This window comes from Oryzias latipes, chromosome 6 (genome assembly GCF_053564925.1).
Source record: "Oryzias latipes strain Hd-rR chromosome 6, Olatipes_Hd-rR_3.1".
Classification (NCBI taxonomy): Eukaryota; Metazoa; Chordata; class Actinopteri; order Beloniformes; family Adrianichthyidae; genus Oryzias; species Oryzias latipes.
Genome location: NC_136242.1, coordinates 4,278,052 through 4,301,061, shown reverse-complemented (window position 1 = coordinate 4,301,061; position 23,010 = coordinate 4,278,052). Strand labels below are relative to the sequence as shown.

Here is a 23,010-nt window from a genome sequence, read left to right as displayed (position 1 = left end):
GTTTTTTTCTTTTTTTTTTAGTCTGCTCTTGTTTTATTTTTCCACGGAGATCACGAGAAAAATCCAATTTGACCATTAATCTGGTCAGTGCCAGAGTCTCCAGACCTCCAGATCCAGGGATGGATCAAAGGTGGGGTAAATGCAGCGTGACAGAGGTCCCCCCCCTCTAAGAAAAGACTGTCGGAGATAATCCAACGGCAGGGGACCAACTTTGAGAAAGCCCGCGCAGTTCTTCAGTTTGGACCCATCATCTGGAGTCATGACTGGGGCTGCCATTGTGTACAAGCCTGTAAAAATACCTGTGCGTCAGGCTTTTGCAATATTTGACACCTGCGCGCCATGTCTGTGATGGACCGCGTGCGCCTTTGAGTCAGCCAGCCACTGCCCCAGAAACCGGAAGGTCTGCTTCCCAAGAGCAGCGCAAAGAGCTCAGGCGGGCTAAAGGTGGACAAAAGCTTGAATGGAAAATGCTTTTTCCCACCTGGGCTCCTCACTGGACTCCTCACGAGGCCTGCGCTCTTGTCCCCGCGCGCGCGCGCCCGTTCTCCTGGACCTCATCTCAGAGTTCCAGACTGGATCGAGGCCAAAGTTGTCTGGTGTCAAACCAGCCTGAACAGATACCCTGAGACATCTCATTCCTGAGCCGGCGCTCTGCCCACCCCTCCACGCAGAGCAGAGCAGAGCGGTCTGAACCTGAGAGCACATCCTCTCATGCCCCCACCATTACCACCAGACGCGCGCGCTGCTGGACTCTGCAGCTTCTCCTTCTTCTCATGGTTGATCGTGTGGTTCCACGCGCGGAAATGCTCCATCCAGACCCCTAAAGGACCAAACTTCGCTTAATATGAACTTTGTGAACAGTGGAATATGTTTTTATTTATCTGTAGCAATCTACTGGCTGACGGCCAAAGTCGACGCATCCTGGTGGTGAGTGAGTCCGCTTTGGTTTTACGCATCGAAAAAAACAAAAACAAACCATGAATCTTTTTTCTGATTTCTTTCTTTTTCACAACATTCTAGATGTTCATCTTTCTCTGTCATTTAGTCTTCATGAAACTGTAACTGGCTACACCTTAAGTAGCCCCCCCCCCAACTTTCATAACTGCAGTTTGCTGGAGCCTGAATATAATATAAGGTATATGTTGTCCAGTCATGAGATGCATTTTAATATCTCGTTGTTTGTTTCTCTTCAGTTTTTAATTTTTCTAAAGGCCCTCAAAGGTCCCACAATCCTCTCCTACAGAAAGGTTATTTTACCCCCCCAAATAAACTCACAAATGTCAGAGTTATCTGCCTTCTTTCCCCTCCTCACACACTCCCTTTTATTGGTAGATTAAGTGGAGTGTTTAGCGTCTTTAAGGTGTGAGCCTCCTCCTCCGGCATGTCTAGGCAAATGTGAAAATGTCTTCCAGTTTTCAGCTTTGCGTCCCTTCCTCCTCCCCCCCTGCAGGTACATGGGCACTCTGGGCTCCCAGGTGATGTGCGACAACATCCCTGGACTGGTGAACAAGCAGCGCCAACTCTGTCGCCAGCACCCCAAGGTGATGCAGGCCATCGGCGGCGGGATGAAGGACTGGATCTTTGAGTGCCAGCATCAGTTCCGCAGCCACCGCTGGAACTGCAACACAACGGCCCGAGACTACAGCTTGTTTGGCCGTCTGCCACTGCGAGGTCAGTGCAGAGAGGTAGAGGAACGTGAGGCGTCCCATCCAGAGCCAGTCCAGAGGTCAAACCTCAGTTTACGCCAACTAATGGCTCCTACCTGAACCAAGATTTGAATGCGTAGAGCTGGTTAGTTTTGCAGGTGTTGAGTAACTTCCCTGGCAGTAATGTTTTTTCTTCTGCTCTGAGCTTGGATCACATTCCACACGTCTTCTCACTTTACAAGCGTGCATTCATCACTCGCCGCTGCAGACGAGGGTTTCTCACAGGCAGCTGTGTTGCTCACCTTTTCGTTGGTCGTTCGTTGTCCACCTTCTGTTGACTGCAGTCTGAGGAGGACTGGAGCCCGCTTCCATTTATTTATTGACTTGACTCAACAGAGTTTTTCTGCGGGCTCAGCTGACTCATTACTCTCCAGTCAGCTCATTGAAATGAAAGATGGCAGACATTTAGATATTTTTTTCCAGCAAAAGTAATCCCAGCAGCCTAAAGAGTCATGTCTGGTCATCAGCAGTGTTTATCCTGGATGGTGATTTATTGGAGAAGACTCCCGTAGATCAGAGAATGATGGCCTCTTCATGCAGATGGAGGTGAGCAGAGAAGACCTGTGAAGCCGGAACGGTTGCTCTCATGTCTTGAACAGCTTGTCACCACTTTTGGTAAATGTGACAAATGTATCGCCATCAATTATTTTAACGAGTGAAGACCTCAGCTGCTAAGTTCTTGTCTGCTCCTTAAGTTTCCAGTGTTTTCAAATGATTTTTTTTTTTATAGAGACTGAGGATCTTCAGGGCTGGCAGGCTGGGGGTTTCTCTCCCATGCCCTGAGATTTAACCCGTGAGGAAGATCCTTCAACTTAGTCTGTTTCATGTTGGGGCCTCTAATCAGCCGTGTGGTATTCGGACCTCCCAGCCGGGCCTTGACCGTGTCACATACCATTATCACGGCACATCACAAGCTCCTTGTTGGCGGTGGCGGCGGGCTAATTTCAAACAATTACACAGGAGTTGTTCCCTCCTGGCATCATGTTCTCTCAGATTATCTGCCGTCACCCAAACACACCGTCATGAGTCGTTCATTTGACTAATCAAGATTTTTTCTGCTCTATTGCCTGAGAAATCCTTACAGACCCCCTCCAAAGGAAACGGTGTTTTTAACATTTTGAAGCTCAAAATTGCATTTCTGGTTATTTCTTTATTCAGATAGTCATTAATCAGGTGCAGACAAAAAATGTAGTTTGTAAAAAGATCATATTTGTGACATAGAAAATAGACTGGACAGGCCTTAAGCTTCCTGCTGTGCTCCATTCTGATCATCCTCTGTCAGACAAACGGATCCATGAACGTCTTTGTTTTCCTGGTCTGAGCTGGAATCTGGATCTAAACTGGACGGCTGGATATCTCCTATGATGCTGCCATTTTTGTTACACTGTGATAAAAGGAATGGGCAGGTTTGCTCCACCGCGTCCCGCCCACAACTCAGGTGAACTTCTGATTAACGCCTGCCGCTCTGCAGGAACTATGTCCTAGAAAACGACACAGGTTTGTTGTATTTTGGCTAAAAACAGAATCATCCTAAATAAAAGACCACTAAGAACGCTATGAAAATGGATCAAAAGATGATGGGAGTGGGTCTGTAATTTCTATCATTTTCATTTTTTTTAATATTTTGTTGCCTGCCTTGGGAATATTGGTATGAGAATAGTCAGAAGTGTTGTAGTTTGAGCATTAGAATGAAGAAAATCTTCTCGTTTAGCAGCAGCCAGTTGTGGCTCACATTTTTCTGTAAAAATAGGAAGCTGCTCCTGAGCCGACGTTCTGCTGCTTTTGTCTGCTGTCGGGTTTTTCTGCAGCTCAGTTCACTTCTTTACAAAACTTTGACAGAACAGAAGTTACAGTCCACCTGAAAGTCTCAATGAAGAGATGAGCCATTTTGTCTCTCCAGAAGACCGTCTTTCACTGTAGGACAGTCAGGTGTGGATAAAATATCAGCTTTGTTCACCTGACAGTGTGCAGGTGTGCTCTCTTCCAGGATGATGAGCTTTAAAGGGTCCGGGGAATCCCTTAAACCGATGGGAAGTCATTTCATCCTCTGATGGTGAGGATCATCTCAGAAAGCCTCCTCTGTTGCTCTAAACTCAAACTCTCCTCGGGGCGCTGAGTTAAGGTTCAAACTACGAGGGGGGGTTTCAGCGTAATGATAAAGTTCTAAGCAGGAAAGACGAGGAAAACTGCTTGAATAAACGTTGAAATGGAAGAATATATTCTTTAATAGAATATAATCTAGTCACAGTGAACGAAAGCTGTAATACAAAAATGGAAATGCTGTTTACCAAATGTACACAAATAATTTGCAATAAAATAAGATCCAAAACCGCTAGATTATTTTCAAAAACATCTGACAAAGATCAACTTTCTTCCAGGTTTGTGTAAAGACAGCGCGGTGACATGGGGCATGCTGGGAAATGTGTTCATACCGTTAATTAATGCTGAGTTTTAAATTTTGATCTGCTTTGAAGGAAATCTTTTTATCCACAGAAGTGTGTTTAGAGACAGTTTACAATGCTGGACACATCCTTAAAGTCACACTCTGATCATCTTAGATCCATTTTCTAAGGGTTTCCAGTTGTTCTTTTAATTCCAATGATGCCGTTTTTATCCAAAATCAAACATCTCTGTTGTTTTCTAAAACAAAATGTGAGAAGAAATGTCTGTGGAGCAGCGGTAGTTCATCACCAAACTAATCTAGATCTAAAACCAAACTAATCTGCATCTTTACATTAATTTCTGACACTTGTTGCTCTTAAACAGGCCAGAAATTCCACATCATTGGAGAGAAATCTGCACTTGGGGGGATGAAGGCCTTGGTTGATGTGATGTGTGTTGTGGGTGGGACGGCTGGCACAAAGTAACCCTCCCCTCATTTCCCATGATCCCTTCCCCTCCCCATTGCAGAGAGCTCTCTGTTTACTCACTCTCCTGCTAGCTTACAGCCCCTCACGCCCCCAACCTGATAATAGTGGTGCAGCAAAAATGGCGACCAATATCCAAAATCTGACAGTGGAACCATCAGCATGGAGCCGAGCGGGAAGCTTAAGGCCTCTGTTGTAGCTTCCATGTCACATCTACAGTCGTTCTTTCAAACGCCATTCTTTATTTCTGCCTCTGATTCATAATGATTTGAATAAAGAAATACTCAGAAATGCAATTTTAGGCTTAAATTTTATATAGGTCCTCCATCATGTGAAAAATGACACAGCATTGTGTTGGAAACAGCAAAAACACTGTTTTCATTGGAGTGGGTCTTTAACCCTAAACTCTGAGTATGCTTTCAGTGTGGTTAGACTCTTTACTTCATTCATAAATGTTGTTATTATGCATCATTTCTGACTCTCAGCCATAATAACCTTCCTCCTGTCTATCCAGGCAGCCGGGAGGTTGCCTTCCTCTATGCCATCTCCTCAGCCGGAGTGGTTTACACGCTGGCGCGCGCCTGCAGCCAAGGCGAGCTGGACTCCTGTTCCTGTGATCCCACGAAGAAGGGCTCATCCTGGGACGAGAAGGGCTCATTCGACTGGGGGGGCTGCAGCGACCATGTGGAGCATGCCGTTCGCTTCAGCCAAACCTTCGTAGACGCCAAAGACAGGAAGGAGAGAGACGCCCGAGCGCTCATGAACCTTCACAACAACAGAGCTGGCAGAAAGGTGGGAGCTGGATTTGGATGCATTTGCTCATCACTGTGTTAGTTTACCCCTCCCTCTGTTTTTGATCTTCTGTCTCAGGCAGTGAAGCGGTTCATGACTCTGGAGTGCAAGTGTCACGGTGTTAGCGGGTCGTGCAGCGTCCGCACCTGCTGGCTGGCTTTGGCTGACTTCAGACTCACTGGTGACCACCTGCGCCGGCGCTACAACAGCGCCGTGCAAGTCACAGTGAACCAGTATGGAAGTGGGTTCACCGCTGCACACACGCAGTTCAGGCACGCCAGCAAGAACGACCTGGTCTACCTAGAGGACTCTCCAGACTACTGCATACGGGATCAGGAGTCAGGTAAACGCAGGCGTGTGGGTCAGACGTCACCACATAGAACCACAAATCCCCTACAGGCTTATGACCTCAAGGGTTTTCCAGTTTGAGTCCCAAGTCCAGTTTGTTTGTGCGTTGAAGGATGATGTAGCTTTCCTGCTGAAGGTTCTCCGTTGGCTTTGGACCAAAGTATGGCAGCATTTCATGAGCTCTCATGGGGCTTTTAGTTTGAAAGTCCTTTCATACCTTATCTTACTGTGGCGGTGCTTCAGTCTGATTTCCTTTAGCCAGTTTTACCTGAACTGGTCTGCTTTGGCCTGTTTCCTTTTGATGGTTTACCCAAACCTAGTTTCCATTAGCCTGGTTTCTTTAACTGGTTTCCACACACCTGGTTTGCTTTAGCATCGTTGTTTTGGCCTAGTTTTTCTTAACTGGTTTATTTAAGCCCCTTTTTTCTTTTCCTTTTTTATCCTTGTTTACATTAGCCTGGTTTGCTTTAAGCCGGCCTGCTTCAGTCTGGTTCTGCTGAGGTAGTTGGATGCGGTGGTTCTGGAGGATCCTGACAACCTCTGTCCTTTTCTTCCTGTCCCGTGCAGTGAAATGTGTCCTGAGTCCTGCAGCAAACAGGGATCCTGAGTCTGTGCAGCTTTTCTCGAGCTGCTACACTCCGACCAGAGTTCACGAGGTCTCAAAGTGAGACACAAGCAGATCTCCGGATGTTCCGTTTGAAGCCTGCAGAGACGATGAGACGCTCAGCAGAACACTGGCTGATCAGATCAAACTTGATTTAGAAAGCCCTTTTCACACACACAGCATCACCACAGTGTGCTTTACCTAATTAAAACATTTGTACTTAAAAACCAAATGTAAGAACAAAGACTTTTACGTTAAAATTGTGTAAAACACACAGAATGCACCCCCCCCCACACACACACACGCACAGCATAATGAAACATTCAATGGAGAAGACGTGAAGCTGAAATGATGGGTTGGCTTTTCTGATCATGCAGCTTCGTCTCAACAATATTTCTGTCTGCTGAAGGTACAACTGTCTGCAGAATCTGGAGGTCGTGACAGCGCCTCCCAATGTTCAACGGGCGAAGCAGCCGTAGCCACAGGAAACGGGCTTGTGGACTGCTGATGCTCCGTGGAGTGGCTTTCATTTCACTTGTCTCGTTGTCAGAGGCGACCTGTCCTCCGTTCTAAATGTATCAGTCGACCACACTTTGGACAAGCCAGTGAGTTTTCCATACGGAAATGATGAGAGGAATCAGTGGAGGAAACAGGAACTAACCCTGAACCTGTGGGAGAAACATGCTTGCATTGGAAAAGGCGTTGGAGGGACAGACATGAGTGTGTGTGACATGACTGAAGGCCTGTGAGGCAGAGGATCCACGCTGATAGGGGGTCTGCCAGTTCAGGACACTCTTCTGTGGGCTGAAACTTCAGAGAACCTCTTTCTGTGATAAATCAGCTGCACTTGCAATACACCATGAAACGGCAAACGCCCGAGGGCTTCTTTGTGCAGCGGAGAGGCACATTCTTCAGGAGGAAGGTGATTTACCCACTCTGAAGAGTTTGTGGGGAAATTATGCTGATGTGGGGACTTTAAATCATACAAATGGAGATTATTGATGGCGAGAGACGCCCACCAGAGGCTGATATCAGTGGATTTTACACGACCCCTGGCTGGGAAGAGCCAGATTTTTCTGATCCTGAATAGTTTTTTCCCCTTCTATGTTCATGACCGTGTGGGATTCGGTTCTCTGATGTTCTGGTTTTCAGTCGAAATAATTGTTTTGCACCAGATCGAGTAACTCAAGGAAAGAGGTTGGTGACATGCAGGGCTGAAGAAAAAACAAAACTCTGACTTCATTGATAACTTTTCTGTTTTTTTAGAGGAGGTTTTGGCCAAAAAGGACATAAAGGAGGAAGGTATGAATGCAGTAAAAGCCTCCGATTAGAGCACAGGTGTCAAACTCCAGGTCTGAAGGGCCGGTGTCCTGCATGTCTTTTAAAGACACACGATCCAGTTAATCAACAGCAGATAAGGCAGGATTTCTGAAAATCCAGCAAGAGTTTGGCCCTCGAGGCCTAGAGTCTGACTGACACCCTTGGATTAGAGCGTCGCAATACATGTTAAACTTCAATGTGATGGATTAAGTCTATAAGTCTATTGATTCTTAAAAATGTGGGTTAAAACAGCAAGAAATCCCAAACCTAGTTAAATGTATCCTAATCTTTTTATCCTGGTTACAGAATCATCACACCTTCACTGCTATCTATTATAAAGACCAGCATTTCATATGTTTATTGAAGAGAAAAAAATCTAATATCATGTAATGCTTCAGTAAGAAGTTTTTAGTCTGTAAATTTAATAAAGTTATTTTAGCTAAATGACTTTCTCTATTAGAGAGGAATTGAACAGGCTGAGGTTGAGGTGAACGACGTGTTGTTGGTTTGAAACCAGAATGACTGTACAGTGGGGCAAAAAGTGTTCAGTCAGCCACCGATTGTTCAAGTTCTCCCACTTAAAAAGATGAGAGCCCTGTAATTTCCATTATAGGTATACCTCAACTATGGTGGCCCAGCGTTACACTCCAAACTCCATGAACTGTTTATCTGCTGCTGGGAGCAGGGAAAATTACCGCAAGATCTCCGTGATGCAGTCATCATCCTCCTCTACAAGAACAAGGGAGTAAAGTCTGATTGCTCAAACTACAGAGGGATTACCCTACTCTCCATCGCAGGGAAAATCCTCGCAAGAATCCTACTCAACAGACTTGTGCCCACCATTGCCAAAGACCATCTTCCAGAATCCCAATGTGGCTTCAGAAGCAACAGGAGCACAACTGACATGGTGTTTGTCCTCCGACAGCTTCAAGAAAAGTGTCGTGAGCAGAACAAGGCACTCTATGTAACCTTTGTCGACCTGACCAACGCGTTTGACACTGTGAGCCGAAAAGGCCTGTGGCAGATCATGGAACGTCTCGGCTGCCCACCCAAATTCCTCAACATGGTTGTTCAGCTGCACGAAGACCAGAGCGGCCAGATCAGGCTCAATAGCGACCTTTCAGACACTTTCCCCATCATCAACGGCGTAAAACAGGGCTGTGTCCTGGCACCCACTCTTTTTACGATCTTCTTTAGCATGATGCTAAAGCAAGCCACTGATGGCCCTGATGACGAGGATGCCGTGTACATTCGCTACCGCCTCGATGGCAGCTTGTTCAACCTGAGACGACTGAAGGCTCACACCAAGACCCGTGAGCAAATGATCAGTGACCTCCTCTTTGCTGATGACGCAGCTCTCCTAGCTCACACCCAGAGAGCACTTCAGCGACTAACTTCCTGCTTTGCAGATGCTGCCAAGCTCTTCGGACTTGAAGTTAGTCTAAAGAAGACAGAGGTCCTCCACCAGCCAGTACCTCGGGAAGTGTACCAGCCTCCCCATGTCTATATTGGAGAGACAGAACTAAAAGCTGTCCAGCAGTTCACCTACTTGGGGTGCACAATTACCTCAGATGCCAGGATCGACAAAGAGTTAGACAACAGGCTCGCCAAGGCGAATAGTGCCTTTGGCAGACTCCACAGTCGGGTGTGGAACAACAAGCACCTGAAAAAACCCACCAAGATCAGTGTATACAGGGCAGTTGTGGTGACCACCCTTCTTTCCGGCTCTGATTCTTGGGTCACTTACCAGCACCATCTGCGAGTCCTCGAACGTTTCCACCAGCGCTGTCTACGCACCATTCTTGGCATCCATTGGAGTGACTTTGTCACCAATGTTGAAGTCCTCGAGAGGGCAGACATCCAAAGCATAGAGGCCATGCTTCTTAAGTCGCAACTGCGGTGGGCTGGGCATGTACACAGGATGGAGGACCACCGACTGCCAAGGATCACTCTGTATGGCGAACTTGCATCAGGCCAGCGAGATAGAGGGGCACCAAAAAAGAGATACAAAGACTCTCTTAAGAAATCCCTTGGTGCTTGTAACATCAACCATCGTCAGTGGTCTACTTTGGCAAAAGACCGTGACACTTGGCGCCAGTACATCAAAGACGCTGTCTCCTCTTTTGAAGACAAGCGACGGACTAGGCTAAAAGACAAACGGCAAATGAGAATAGCCGGCCTCACGACTGCACCGAATCCAGAACAGACTTTCACCTGCAGCCTCTGCTGCAGGATCTGCCTTTCCCATATTGGATTGCTCAGCCACGAGCGAGCTTGTAGAAGACGTGGACAGCCCTCTTCATAATCTTCGTTTACGAAGCCTCGCCATGATACCTCAACTATGACAGACAAAATGAGGAAAAACTTCAGATTATTTGGTTCAAGGCTTTAACTGGAAAGCCTTGAACAATTGGAGGCTGACTACCGGTAAATGCTTTTTTTGCTCCACTGTATATGAGATCTGGACTGAGTGACTCCTCCCCCCTGGCATTCCAAACAGGAAGTACTGCTGGCTCCAAGAAGCCAAACTCCCATAGACCTCTATAGAGAAATAAAGAGATGTTACTCAGTCAATCTATTGGTCAGAATAAGCATTCTTGATTTGATATGTTTTTCTAACATCTCCTTGATATTCAAATTTTTTTCATTATGTTTTTCATTTAGTTCAAGTTATTCAACTCATAAACTGACCAATCACGAGCCTCAATGAAAGTAGGTGGCCTCATATCAAATGTTCCATATGTTTGATTGACAGCTTTTGTGTAGCCTGATGTCTAGTGGTAGGGCTGTGGAATTCCAACTAGCTCACTCCTGATTGGTGAATGGTTGCCATAGAAACGTTGACTTGACTCAGACCAATCACTGCTGGCATTAGGTCGTCCAACATGGAGGCATCCGTATCACATAAAAATGGCAACTAAATTGACTTCATTTGGTTTTCGTTCATGATAAGTTTTGTATCTCGAGTTATTCAAGTTATTAACCGACCTATCAGATGGCTCAATATTAATATGTGGTGCCTGCTGGCCCCCACCGTCAGAGTTCAAAATGTTTGATTGAAAGATTCTCTTGAGCCTGACTTCCAACAAGTTCGGTGAGAGTGGTTCCCATAGATATGATGACTCAGCCCACCACCTCACACCAATGCCTACTCATTGACGTCTTCTGGTTCCAACATCGTGCCTTTGGATCTTTGGATTGTAAAAATATTGCAACTGAGTTTATTTCATTTAGTTGGAACTAGAAGACGTCATTTTTTCTACAGGTGGTGTCACATCCACTAAGTCCACTTTTCTTATACAGTCAATGCAGTCAATGGTCCAAATCCAGTCCTTGAGAACCGCCAACCTGCTCGTTTTCCAGAAGTCCCTGTCTTACCTGCTCTAATCACCTGGAGTAGGTGTGCTCCGCTAATGAGAAGCTGCAATAACGGGGTTGCTTAAAATGGTTGCTCGGCATAGAAGCATGAGAGCCCTGGAGGTTCCACTCGTTTTCATTCACCTGGTGTTGCTAAATGTTCTCCATATATTTGGAGCCTCTCCAGGGTCGAAGTCCTTCTCTGGAACCAGCTGGTTATTGAACCTCTTCATCTTTAGAGGTTGAGATCCACCTCAGTTTCATCTTTGCGTAACCTGCTGGTGCAGGAAGTTAGGTGTAAGTGCAAATGGGAGGACCTGTGATGTTTCTGAACCCTGTAGAGCCAAAGTGTTTTGAAACTCATGTACACCTCACAATAAGTTAGGGATATAGTGGAACATTTCATTGGATGCCGTATAGAGTGTTTGCTTCAGTAATAATATTGTGGTGACAGACATACCTCATGGTCACACTGTGAACAGTGTGTCTGAAATATTGGGGCCAAAACAAAAAACTTCTAAAAGAAAAATTATTTTTCAATGTTGCATCAACGTCAACGTTGTGAGGGTAGACAAAGCTGATTTTGCCAGTAAGTTGTTCCAAGTTCAAATAGCCAGGAACTCATGACGTCGCATTACATCCGTACAGCGCCACCTGGCTGTAGCGCCTCCGGTTTGGTAATAGACAGTCAGTTGTTGCAGGTGACTCCCCAGACACCAAGACACCGCCGTGAACGTTTGCAGGGAGCACAAGACCATGTGACCTAGACAATGCAGCAACGGTCTACTGTCCAGTTCACTGATGAGTCGGGTCACCTTGCACAGAAATGATGGTCGTTAGCAATGTTGAAGGCGAGATGCTGAGGTCAACGTGGTCAACCTTTGATGGAGGAGTTGCAACAGTCCGGGCTGGCATCATCAGTCACAACAAAAACAATTTAGTTATTGTAGATGGTCCCATTAAGGCACGTTCTTACTTCAGAGACATCATATACCCAACATCATCCCCCAATTCCACCAGCATGCCCCCAACTTTCTGTTCATGGATGATAACGCTCCACCACACGCCAGAATTGTCTGAACTCAACGTCAGGAAGTGGGAATGTGGTTTGGCCGGCAATGACCCCTGACCTGAACCCTATGGAGCATTTCTAGGACCAACTGAAACAGAGACTGGATGATTGTACTCCCCAGTGACCTGCAGAACTGCATGTAGCACATGTGGAAGAGTGGAGCGCCTTGTCTCAGACTTCTGTAAGAAGTGTATTTTAACGGTGTGTTTCTGTTCCTTGAAATACTTAAAAAAGGTTTGATTGTCCGCTTGACTCCAATGTAAAAGTGTGGTGGAACACTTGAACTTCATGCTTGGGTTGAGGAATGGCCTTTGTCGATATGTTCTTAGTGTCAAAGGAGATGCATTCCTCAAGTGAGTTTTTAATTGAACTTTTAACTAAAGAGTTATTCTAGCAGTGCTTCAGGTCTGAAGAAACCTTCCTCAGAAAGTTTGATGAATGCCATGTGCAGCAGGTTGAACTGGAGACCCATCGGTTATTGTGACACACACAGCGTTGCTCTGGAAACTTCATGCATGGAGGTTTTTAACCAAAGAGCGGTGTTGCCAGAGACACACACATGCAAACCGTCAGTCATGACACGCTCTGCACATCTTCTCCTTCATTTCAGCACAGCCGTGACATGCAATCAAGACTGAAACACATACTTCTAGTCGTTCTCTCATCACTCGGGGAGGAAGCTCCCTCAAAGACATGCAAACTGGCCTTCAATCATTCTGCAGAGCCGAACTCCATCCATTCTCACATACTGTCGGAAACAAACTCGCCTGAAGGGAGACGAGAAGACTGCTCCTGTGAGCGTGAAATCAATTTCCCTCAGCCCAGGCCAGGCTCAGGTGCTAAACTCATCTCCCGGCGGCCCCTTCTGCTGATTTTATAAGCAGAAGGAGAATCCTGGCCGTGTTACCTGAGCTGCGCCGGGAAGCGGACTGGCTTCCAGAGCGAGGTGGGGCTGGGGGTGGAGTCCAGAGGGAATGGAGACTGTCACCACGGGAGCTGTGCAGAATCTCAACCGACCAACCCCTCAACAAAATCAGAGATGGTTTTTTTCTGAACCTAAAACCTGATGCCCAGAAATACTCTTGGCTTTGTCTGCGAGGAATCTCTGAAGTTTAGCAGATAATTGTTTTGCTTTGCGGTTTTAAGCATTGTCCAGTCCTCTTTGTAAACAGTAGAGTTTTTTTTTTAGTTTATTCAGTAAACTTAATGGATCTGGACAGGTTTTGTTCTTTGTGGTTTACTTTTTAAAAAGTTCCCATTTTTCATTATACAGAAAAGAAGCAATTCTGACAGAAATGTTCATATTCATGTCTGTATTCATGTATTCATGTCTGCAGCAGTGGATGCATCTATTGTCAAAGAGGGTAATGTGGCTGTTAACATTTTTTTTAGTTTTTGGTGCTTCATCCTTGAGTCTTGTCTGTCTGTAAATCACTTCTACAGCCTCTAAGTTTGTGTTTGTTGTAGCATCGGCAGATTCTAGCATGAACTTCCTTTTTGTGATTCCACAAAGCTCTTAGGAACCGTCTCTAGCTGTTCCTAAAAACCAGAAGTCTGCAACCTTCAACACTTAAAGAGGTCAAATTCTCCCTGAGCACACTCCAGCTGGATCCACAAAGTCTCACTTCATCCTTTAGAAAGTGCAGCACTGTACTGTATTAATGTTGTTACTATTATGATACAATCAAATGAGTCATTGTGTTTTTGACTTGACTAAAACATAAACATAAAAAGAAAATAATTTTTTTTCTAAATATGAAATAGTTTATAACTTTTAACAGTTCTTAGCCATTCATTGTTAAACCTAACTAACTAAAACTAAATTGGAGCTATTACAAAATTAACTGTATCATACCTTATTGAAAGTTTACGGTGCACTTAAAATCTTTCGATTATTTTCAAAAATAGTTAGTTCACTTTTTCTTTTAACATTTTTTATTGTTATTTTGACATAAACAAACAGCAACACACAAAAAAAAGAACAAACACCAAATTTCCAGCACAACAAAGTCACAGCACGGATGCAAACACATCAGCTAGTTCCATACATCCAGTACATTACATAGATTATGTCATGGAGAAACAGATTATCATTTGCTCAATAACAGGACAAGGTTTGGACCTCCTTTTTTAAAGACTAGCTGTTGACTAGATCACCAGGAAGGTGATTCATAGCTTATAGAAAGCATCAGAGTTGCCCTTTAAAAGGGCACTGAGGCGCTCCATAGGAAGAACTTTGAATGCCTCTCTGTACCACTGTGTGACAGGAGGTTGTCCCTGAATCCACTGCAGCAGTAGGCATCGTCTTGCCAGGTGTAAAAGCTTACTTGACAAAAAAATCTCCTGACCAGACAGAGGCAGCCTCTCCTAAGACAAGCAAAGAAAAAATAATGCTGGGCTCAGAGGGATTGTTTTGTGAAAACTACAGCTGAGTTCTATTACAATATTTTCCAGAATCTAGTGATCAAAGGACATTGCTAGATGCAGTGATAGTATGTTCCTAAACCAGTTTTACATATTATACAAAGAGGGGAACATTGAGGATTAGGTCTATGCAGGAGCTTTGGAGTAGATTGAAGTCTGTGCAGAATTCTATATTGATTTTCTCTGAGTCTGTCTTGGCAAATACAAAAGCTTTAGACCATGTTTTACTACTGAGCTCCACTCCCAAACCCCGGCTCCATAGAGTCCTGGTCCCTGCAGTTGAGAGGGGCTTTAAGCAGCATTAGATGTCCATAAAAAAGTGAAATAAATTTCCTTTTGGTTGTGGCATCGTCATTAAAGTTAAGAAGAACGTTTTCAAGGGAATTCAATATAGGTTGATCTGCTGGAAAGGTGAGAGATGATTTTACAAAATGTCTCACTTAGAGAAAACCAAAAAAGTGTTTCTGTGGGATATTATATTTACTTTGAATTTGTCCAAAAGACATAAAATCATCTTTTTCAAAAAAGTCACTAACAAATCTTAAGCCATTAGTGTACCATTGGTCATATATACTAAAGCCTACACCTGGTGGTAAAGCTTTATTTTTAATTAGAGGTTGCATTGCACTAGAAAACTTTCTTCGCCCACAGAAAGTCATAATGTCATGTCAAACCTTAATTGTAGTCAGCATTATTTTATTGTTTTTAACCTCTACTGGGAGTCCAACCACATCCGTGAATAAGAGACTGAGAGGTGACAACGGGTCACAACACCAACTGTCCACAGGTCACTCACTCTGACGTAAAAAGGAGTGCAGCCACCCGACACTATTCACGCATGACAAGCCCAGTAATAAAATACAAAATGAGGAAGGGCCTGACCCCCCCCTGTCATATGGCAGTTGAAGAGTCCTAATTTGCAGTCAAGATTTCTTCCCATGCCAGATAAACTTAGACAAACAATTCTCCAGTTTTGAAAATGTTTTCCTATTAATTTTGAGAGGTAGCATTTGCATAGCAAACAGTACCCTAGGAGGGATATTCATTTTTTACAAACTTATTCTACCTAGCCATGACAATGGGAGGTCAAACCACCTATTAAGGTCCCTTTTCACCGAAGCCAGGACTGGACCAAAATTTAACTTGTTCAGCTCAGCAGTATTAGCAGTAACTTTGATACCCAAATAGGAAAAGCCAGCACTTGACCGCCTAAATGGAAAATCCACAAGAGGAACCCACTGTTTTCAATCCCCCAAGGGCAATGTTTCACATTTGTCAAAATTCATTTTGTACCTGGAGAATTGACCAAATTTACCAATAATTGAAGTTAACACTGGGATAGATGCCTCTGGGTTAGTAATAAATAATAACACGTCATCGGCATATAGGGAGATTTTTTACTCGGTAACTCCTAATTTGACCCCATAAATCTTAGGATTGGTTCTTATGGCTTCCGCTAATGGTTCCAAAGCAAGCGCAAATAATAAAGGGGAGAGCTGACAGCCCTGAAATGTTCCTCTGGCCAGGAAAAACATATCAGAGGCTGAACCGTTTACCAGTATCCTTGCAGCTGGTGCCCTGTATAGTAGTTTCACCCACCTACAAAATTCAGAATCCAAACCAAACCTGTCCAAAACATTGAATAGATACTCCCATTTCACCCGGTTGAACGCCTTCTCAGCATCTAGTGAAATTGCTAGAGCGCTGTAGTCAATGTTTTGTGAAATTTGCAAAACATTTAAATGCACATTTGAGTGGGAGTATCTGCCCAATGTAAATCCTGTCTGGTCAGACTTCACCAATGATGGCAGAACTCTTTCCGATCTCCTTGCCAAGATTTTGGATAAAATTTTACGGTCAACACCAAGCAGACTAATCGGTCAATAGAAGGTACATAAATCTGGAGGTCTGTTGTCTTTCAGAAATAGGGTAATGTGGGCAAGATTCACCGTTTGTGGAACCGAATCCAGCCCAAAGGATTCCAAATACATATTTAACAATGGTTGTGCAATATGTTTGGCCATTTTTTTTAAATAAAAATCAGGCCCAAACCCGTCTGGGCCAGGAGCCTTTCCAGCCTGTAAAGATTTAATTGCTTCTATGACCTCTTGACTTTTTATAGGTCTGCAAATGTCTGATCTGTTTTGTTCAGATACTGTTGGAAGATTAATGTGGTCAAGAAAGTCTTCACGGGGGGTGGCAGATATTCGGAGGAATACAGTTCTTGAAAATATTCTTATAAAATTTTACTTATTTGTTTGGTTTCAAAGTGCAGATTGTTTTTTGTTTTTTTTGTCTTTGAGGGAAGATATCACATAGGATCTGTTTTTCCCTTGTGCCAGTCGGGCAAGAAGGCGTCCTGGCTTATTACCTGAATCAAATAGTCTGGGTTTTGTATAAACTATTGCCGTTTGTGCATTCTGAGTTAGTAGTTGGTCCAAAGCTGATCTAGCAGCATCTAGTTTTTCTAGCACCGCGATGGCATGGGCCTGTTTGAAATCCCTCTCTAGAGAAGCAATGAGTTGTTCAAGTTCTAACTGTTAGGCCAAGGTTTTTTTCTTTTTTGCTGTAGTATAAGAAATGATAGAGCCTCTCAGAAATGGATAACCTGCTTCCCATAGAGTGGAGGCACTGACCTCTGGTAAGTCATTTTTGGAGATGTAAAGCTTCCACTGGTCTTCTAAATATCTAACAAGCAAAGGATTGTTAAGGAGAGTTGGATTTAGGCGCCAATGTCTGGGTAACCCTTGTGCTATCCTAGGCACTTTAGCATCGGGAGTTGGGTCATCTAGACCCACTAGACAGTGCTCTGAACCTTTTTGCTTCAATGATTTGTGATCTTCACTGGTGTCCATGGATTACATGAAATCTTTCCACCTTTATCCACCTTTGTTATGGTAGGGAGAACACGTCAATGGAAGGGTGGGGTCATCTAAGATAGGACAAGGGATAATACGGGGTTCAGCATTGGGGCTCTTATCCAAGCTGAGTAGTGAGGTTAACCACTTTTCGAATGGGGATTTTACCCTCCGTACCTTCCTTCAGGTTGATAGTACAGGTTTTCCCGTCTGCTCCTGTTCTCCACATCATCCAAAGCAATCTCCATTGCCTAGATTTTCTTTTCTGCATCGGCTAGCCTCCCGGGTAACTCGGCTGCCGTGTCCTCCACATCAGGAACCCTCTGTTCTGCCGCAGCAATGCAAGTAGTATTACTTTCCAGCGTAGAGGAGATTTTCTCCAACGTCTCTGAGAGCTTGGAGAATTTCTGCTCCATTATTTCTGTAAAGCTTCGGGTCACTTTGCGGATGAGAGCCAAAGTATCTGCTGAAACCTGGTCGCCTGCTAGCTCGTCTGTTTGGCTAGCGCTAGCAGTCATGGCGGCCGTCACTTGCTTTGGTTGAATTTTAGTTTGTTTCGACATTGTCCGTCGTTCAATGTTTAAAGTTATGCGCTTGAAGTATTAAAAAAAAAAGAATAAGCATGTATTCTCCGTTGTAATTTTGACAGTATTCCGTTTTGCTGCTTAATAACCTTGGTGGTAGGGGGAGCTCAGCACAGACACAACCTCTAGCCAGCCATGTTCACCCAGAAGCGCCAGTTCACTTTTTAATCCAGCACATCTTATATATGAAATCTAGTCATGCATCAGCAAAAATGCCTCTGATTGTTTCGGCACAACTTGGATCAACTACGATGCAGCACTGCTGGATGGCTTGTTGGAGCATTACGGCTACCATAGAAGCCTCATAGAGCCATACAGTCTGTATACTGGATACTGTCTGGTAATTTAAATCAAATGTGACTCTGCTTCGTTTCCCTTCATTTGTCTCAGAGTCCGAAAAATATGTTACTTGTTAAAATGATAAACTTTTTTTCCCAACTAAAGACCCAAAATCGAGGAGTAAAAAAAAACCCATTGCTGCAGAGCCTCAGGGTGGAGGCCCCTGCTTTAAACAGAAAAAGAATATTTCACAAAGAATCCTGCTGGTCTACTGATTTCTTGTGTAATTACAATAGAGTAGTAATATTTGATATTGAAAAAAAAAAGCCTCCAGAGTTACTTTGCAGCAGCTAAGATGCAGTTAAAAGTATATGTACCAGCGTTTTGAGCTGGTAAAGATGTTTCCCAATGCAGCTGCAGCAGTCTGTACTCATCCTTGATATTCTATGAAGTGATGAAGGGATCAGCTTTAAATGAGGATCTTAGTTCCTCATTTACTTCCAACACACCTTCATGTCTTCAGGCTGTTGTCGTCTGATCTGAAAGAAAACTCCTGGTAGAGGTAGATTCTCACCTGTCTCACTGTTGTCATGGTGCTGAGAGTTGCTATGGTATCACTTTAAATGTATAGGAGGAATGTTTATGACAGGAGGGGGGGGTCTGTTTCATGAGGTTCATCAGGTCACCCAGCTGTTCACAGCCTTCACACCACTGACTATAAATGAGACCGGGACTGAGTGACTCCTCCCCCCTGGCGTTCCAAACAGGAAGTACTGCTGCTTCCAAGAAGCCAAAATCTTCTATAGAGAAATAAACAGATGTTACTCTGTCAATCTATTGGTCGGAAGAACCATTCCTGATCTAATATGTTTTTCTAACATCTCCTTGATATTCTAATTTTTTTCATGATAGTTTTTCTGTGGTTCAAGTTATTCAAGTCATAAACCGACCAATCACGAGCCTCAATGAAAGTAGGTGGCCTTATTTCTGTGTGTTCCACAAATTTGATTGACAGCTTTTGTGTAGCCCGATGTCTAGTGGTAGGGCTGTGGAATTCCAACAAGCTCACTCCTGATTGGAGAATGGTTGCCATAGAAACGTTGAGTCAGACCAATCCCTGCTTGCATTAGGTCGTCTGGCTCCAATATGGAAGCATCCGTGTCACATAAAAATGGCAACTAAATTGACTTCATTTGGTTGGAGTTGGAAGTAAGTCAGTATAGATGACGTCACACTCACTCCAGTTCTCATATGCAGTTGATGGTTTACAAATGGGAGCTGCAGGTCTAAAAATGACCGCTAACAGCATCACGGTACGCACATCTCATCAGATGTTGGAGGTGAGCTTCTCCAACCTCTAGGTGAGTTCTGCTTCCATTTTTGTGGTTAATACCTTCAATGTTAGAAAATATCTAAATGTATCTAAAGCTCAGTGATCTGCAGGCCTCCTCTATAAATTTCCCATTCTGAATTTGTAGTGAGCTCCTGTCATGGGCGAGGAGGGAGCCAGGAGGAACCTTTTACCCCTTGTGCCATCTTAGATGACCCTACCCTTACATTGTCGTGTTCTCCCTACCATGACAAAGGTGGATAAAGGTGAAAAGGTTTCATGTAATCCATGGACACCAGTGAAGATCACAAATCATTGAAGAAAAAAGGTTCAGAGCCCTGTCTAGTGGGTCTAGATGACCCAACTCCCAATGGTAAAGTGCCTAGGATAGCACAAGGGTCATGAGCGGTTTGCATGCGTCGTCCAGACCTCATGCAATGTTCAGCAGAGACGGCAGAACTCCAACAAAAGCAGCGGCAGAATCGTTGTGTGATCATCTTCAAGCCAAAGGAGCGTTTTTTTTTAAAGATGTAGATGTCTGCCAGAACTCCCTTCTGAATGCGTCATTACCTGCAGAGGGTTTTTCTCCCTCATCAGTGTCAGTTCTGGTTTAGGATGTGAGGTCAGCTGTTTGATTAGGTCATTTGGATGGGTAAACCAACACCTTTGGTAACATAGTGCACTGCAAAAAAGCTTTCCAATTATAACAGACTTCAACCTTTACTTTTACACCATCAAGGAGGATTTATTTTATTCTTGTACATTTAGTAAAATATGCAAACATCAGATTCTGAGTGCTCTCAGTAAAAAAACAGGAACACTTTTCTAAAGAAACATAAAAAAAGTGACCACATTTGATCAGCATCTCCAGCAGACATCCATGAAGCTGTCAAGGTGACGTCTGGTCTCTTCATATCTGACATAGTTCATGTGCTGTTAGAGACAACCTTCAGCAGAGTGTGTGTGTGTGTGCGCATCGATTGATGTCTGCTAGAAAATGAGCAGCTGATGAAGTGGAGCTGATGGCTCCTCTCATCCATCTGTCATCTCTCCTTCATCATCTTACTCATCCTCCAGCAGCTCATCTTTAGTCCTGGCTGGACTGCTTCTCTCAGCTCCCATTGGCTGCTGGGAAACTATTTTACTGGTCAGAGTCCAGAATGAAGCCCCGCCTCCCAGATGCGTCTATGCTTCAGAGGCGTGACGTCCGTCTCCTGAAGGCAGCAGAATTGGGTTGCTGCTTTGCATGTGTGGAACGATTGAACTCCTTACAGGTTGAGGGAACCACAGTGGGGGGGTTGGTAGAGAAAGGTGCTGACACTGTGCCGCTTTGCAGGGTCAGCGGGGACGGCCGGGCGGCTCTGCGACCGGACGTCCCGCGGCATGGACGGCTGCGAGGTCATGTGCTGCGGCAGAGGCCACGACACGGCGCGCGTCAGCCGCACCACCAAGTGCGAGTGCAAGTTTCACTGGTGCTGCGCCGTCCACTGCCGCGACTGCCACCAGCAGGTAGATGTGCACACCTGCAAGAGCCAGACATGACCTGACCGCGGCGGCCGCAGTCCCCTCACCGCTCCTCCTCGCCGGGCGACAGCTGTCATCCAGTCAGAGGGACTCCTTCAAGAAACCTTGACCAACCCCATAAATGCCCCCAGAAGATTGATGACAGTCAACTTTACAAAACCCCACAGATTCCTTCAACCAGCAGTTGAGAAAAGCCCCGCCCCTTCACCATCCCAGACTGTGGGAGCAGCATGGAGGCGCATCTTCAGCCTCAGCATGTTCTTTGGTCAGACTTCAACAGTCTGAACAGGACGTCCTGCTCTGTGCTGCGTGTTCAGGCTCCCCACATGCAGCGCATTACCGCCGCCCCCCTCTGATCATCTGTGGTACCGATTGATCTTCTCGCTCGCCTACATCTCCAGACGAATCCGCTCCAAAAGGTAACGCTGACTCAGCCTTTGTTTTCCATTGGTTCCTGTGTTTGTTCATCAGTCTGACTGTGAGCTGCTACAGGCGGCGTCTAGAATGTGACCAGCTGCTCTACAGAACATTCAGGACACCAGCAGGACTGAGCTGCTGGGAATAAAAAGTCTCCCTGTCCATCTGTGATGGAACAGCAGCTTCTCAGAGGAGACGCTAGCTGGGATTCCCCCAGTGGTGATTCAAAAGACCTTTCCCAGAATGCACCTCACTTCAGCTTCACAAGCCTTTCAGAAATCCTCAGCATCATGCTTTTCATTTCAATCAGGGTTTGTGCGTTGATACTTCTGTTCCTGCTCCGCCTCCGCCTAGTGCAGTGTCCATTCACCAAGACCTGGACTGAGTGACTCCTCCCCCCTGGCGTTCCAAACAGGAAGTACCTGCTGGTTCCAACAAGCCAGAATCCCTCAGACTTCTATAGAAAAATAAACAGCTGTTACTCTGTCATTCTATTGGTCAAAATAACCACTTGTGATCTGATTAGTTTTTTTTCCTAAAATCTTTTGACGATATTTTTCTGTAGTGAAAAGTTATAAACTGACCAATCAAGTACCTCCATGAAAGCAGGGGATCGCATGTCAAACGTTTGACAGATTCTCTTTGGCACGCTTTCAGGTGGAAGGGGGTGTGGCCTTCCATCAAGCTTACTCCTGATTGCAGAGTGGTTGCCATAGAAACGTCACTGCTTACTGTCGGCTTGATCCAACATGGCGGCGTTTGTATTGCGAAAAAAACGGCGAATGAATTGACTTTATTGGGTTGGAGCTGAAATAAAAGGATGACATCCCCCTCAGTCCAGCTCTCATCTACAGTCAGTCGTTGTAACCGAAGCTAAAGGTTTCAGTGATTCTGAGAATGCGAGGAAACTCGGTTTCTTCCACGCCGTCGCTGTCATGATGTGAATGAAAGCAGCGGGAAGAAGCCGACTTGCAGCAATTCACAAAAAAAGTTCTTTATTGTTTTTGCTTTAGTGTTTTTTTTTCTTTTTTCTGGTTTTTATTTATGGCAATTGATCACTTGTTTTGTACAACAAAAGAACAGCTTGAACAGATTGAAAACCCCAAAATGCAAACATATCAAATAAAGTCTAAAGCAGTTCTGTGTGTGAGCGTCTCCTCCCGTCAGCTGATCTCCGTGTTCTTGGCACAAAGGTGCAACAGTCCAGTTCAGTTCTGACTGTGTCCACATGGAGCTCTGCTTTTGGTGCTGGTCCAGGATCAGAGTCCGATCCGCTCGTTTGGGGTCAGATGCGAGTGAGTTGGTGCCACAGGCTGGACGGCAGGATGCTCTCCACTTTCTCCATGATAAAGTTCAGAGGAGCGAAGAGCGTGCTGAGGAACTGCAAAGACCACACAGAGAGGCGTCAGAGAGGAAGCACCTCCAGCCGCACCGCCACAGCTGATGACAGCGCCATGGGGTGTGTTCGAGGTCCACCTGCCCCCTCCATGCCTGTCTGAGAGTCACATGACACCCCCAAGGTGTTTTG

At 45.0% G+C, this 23,010-nt stretch overlaps 2 protein-coding genes across 24 annotated transcripts in view; one reads left to right on the top strand and one right to left on the bottom strand.

Annotated features, from left to right (window-relative positions):
• The first annotated feature begins 201 nt into the window (after positions 1-201).
• On the top strand, positions 202-22,619 carry wnt2 (wingless-type MMTV integration site family member 2). The gene is made up of 5 exons (XM_004086225.5): positions 202-927; positions 1,451-1,671; positions 5,088-5,365; positions 5,444-5,708; positions 20,878-22,619. The coding sequence occupies exons 1-5, from the start codon at positions 845-847 to the stop codon at positions 21,081-21,083; spliced, it is 1,053 nt and encodes a 350-aa protein (XP_004086273.1). The 5' UTR covers positions 202-844; the 3' UTR covers positions 21,084-22,619.
• The window catches only part of LOC101174329 (suppressor of tumorigenicity 7 protein homolog), a 45,615-nt gene continuing 45,065 nt past the window's right edge, over positions 22,461-23,010 (bottom strand). For all 23 annotated transcript variants that reach the window (XM_023955473.2, XM_078948252.1, XM_078948259.1 and 20 more), the window contains one exon: positions 22,461-22,863. In XM_023955473.2, the coding sequence (XP_023811241.1) occupies positions 22,768-22,863 (96 nt within the window). In that variant the 3' untranslated portion in view covers positions 22,461-22,767. The remainder of the gene's footprint in view (positions 22,864-23,010) is intronic.

Excerpts from the sequence above, each read along its gene's own strand:
- wnt2 (XM_004086225.5), top strand. The coding sequence starts at position 845 with ATGAACTTTGTGAACAGTGGAATATGTTTTTATTTATCTGTAGCAATC. Across the intron at positions 5,366-5,443 it reads ACAACAGAGCTGGCAGAAAG|GCAGTGAAGCGGTTCATGAC; the intron begins GTGGGAGCTGGA and ends CTTCTGTCTCAG. Across the intron at positions 5,709-20,877 it reads CATACGGGATCAGGAGTCAG|GGTCAGCGGGGACGGCCGGG; the intron begins GTAAACGCAGGC and ends GCCGCTTTGCAG.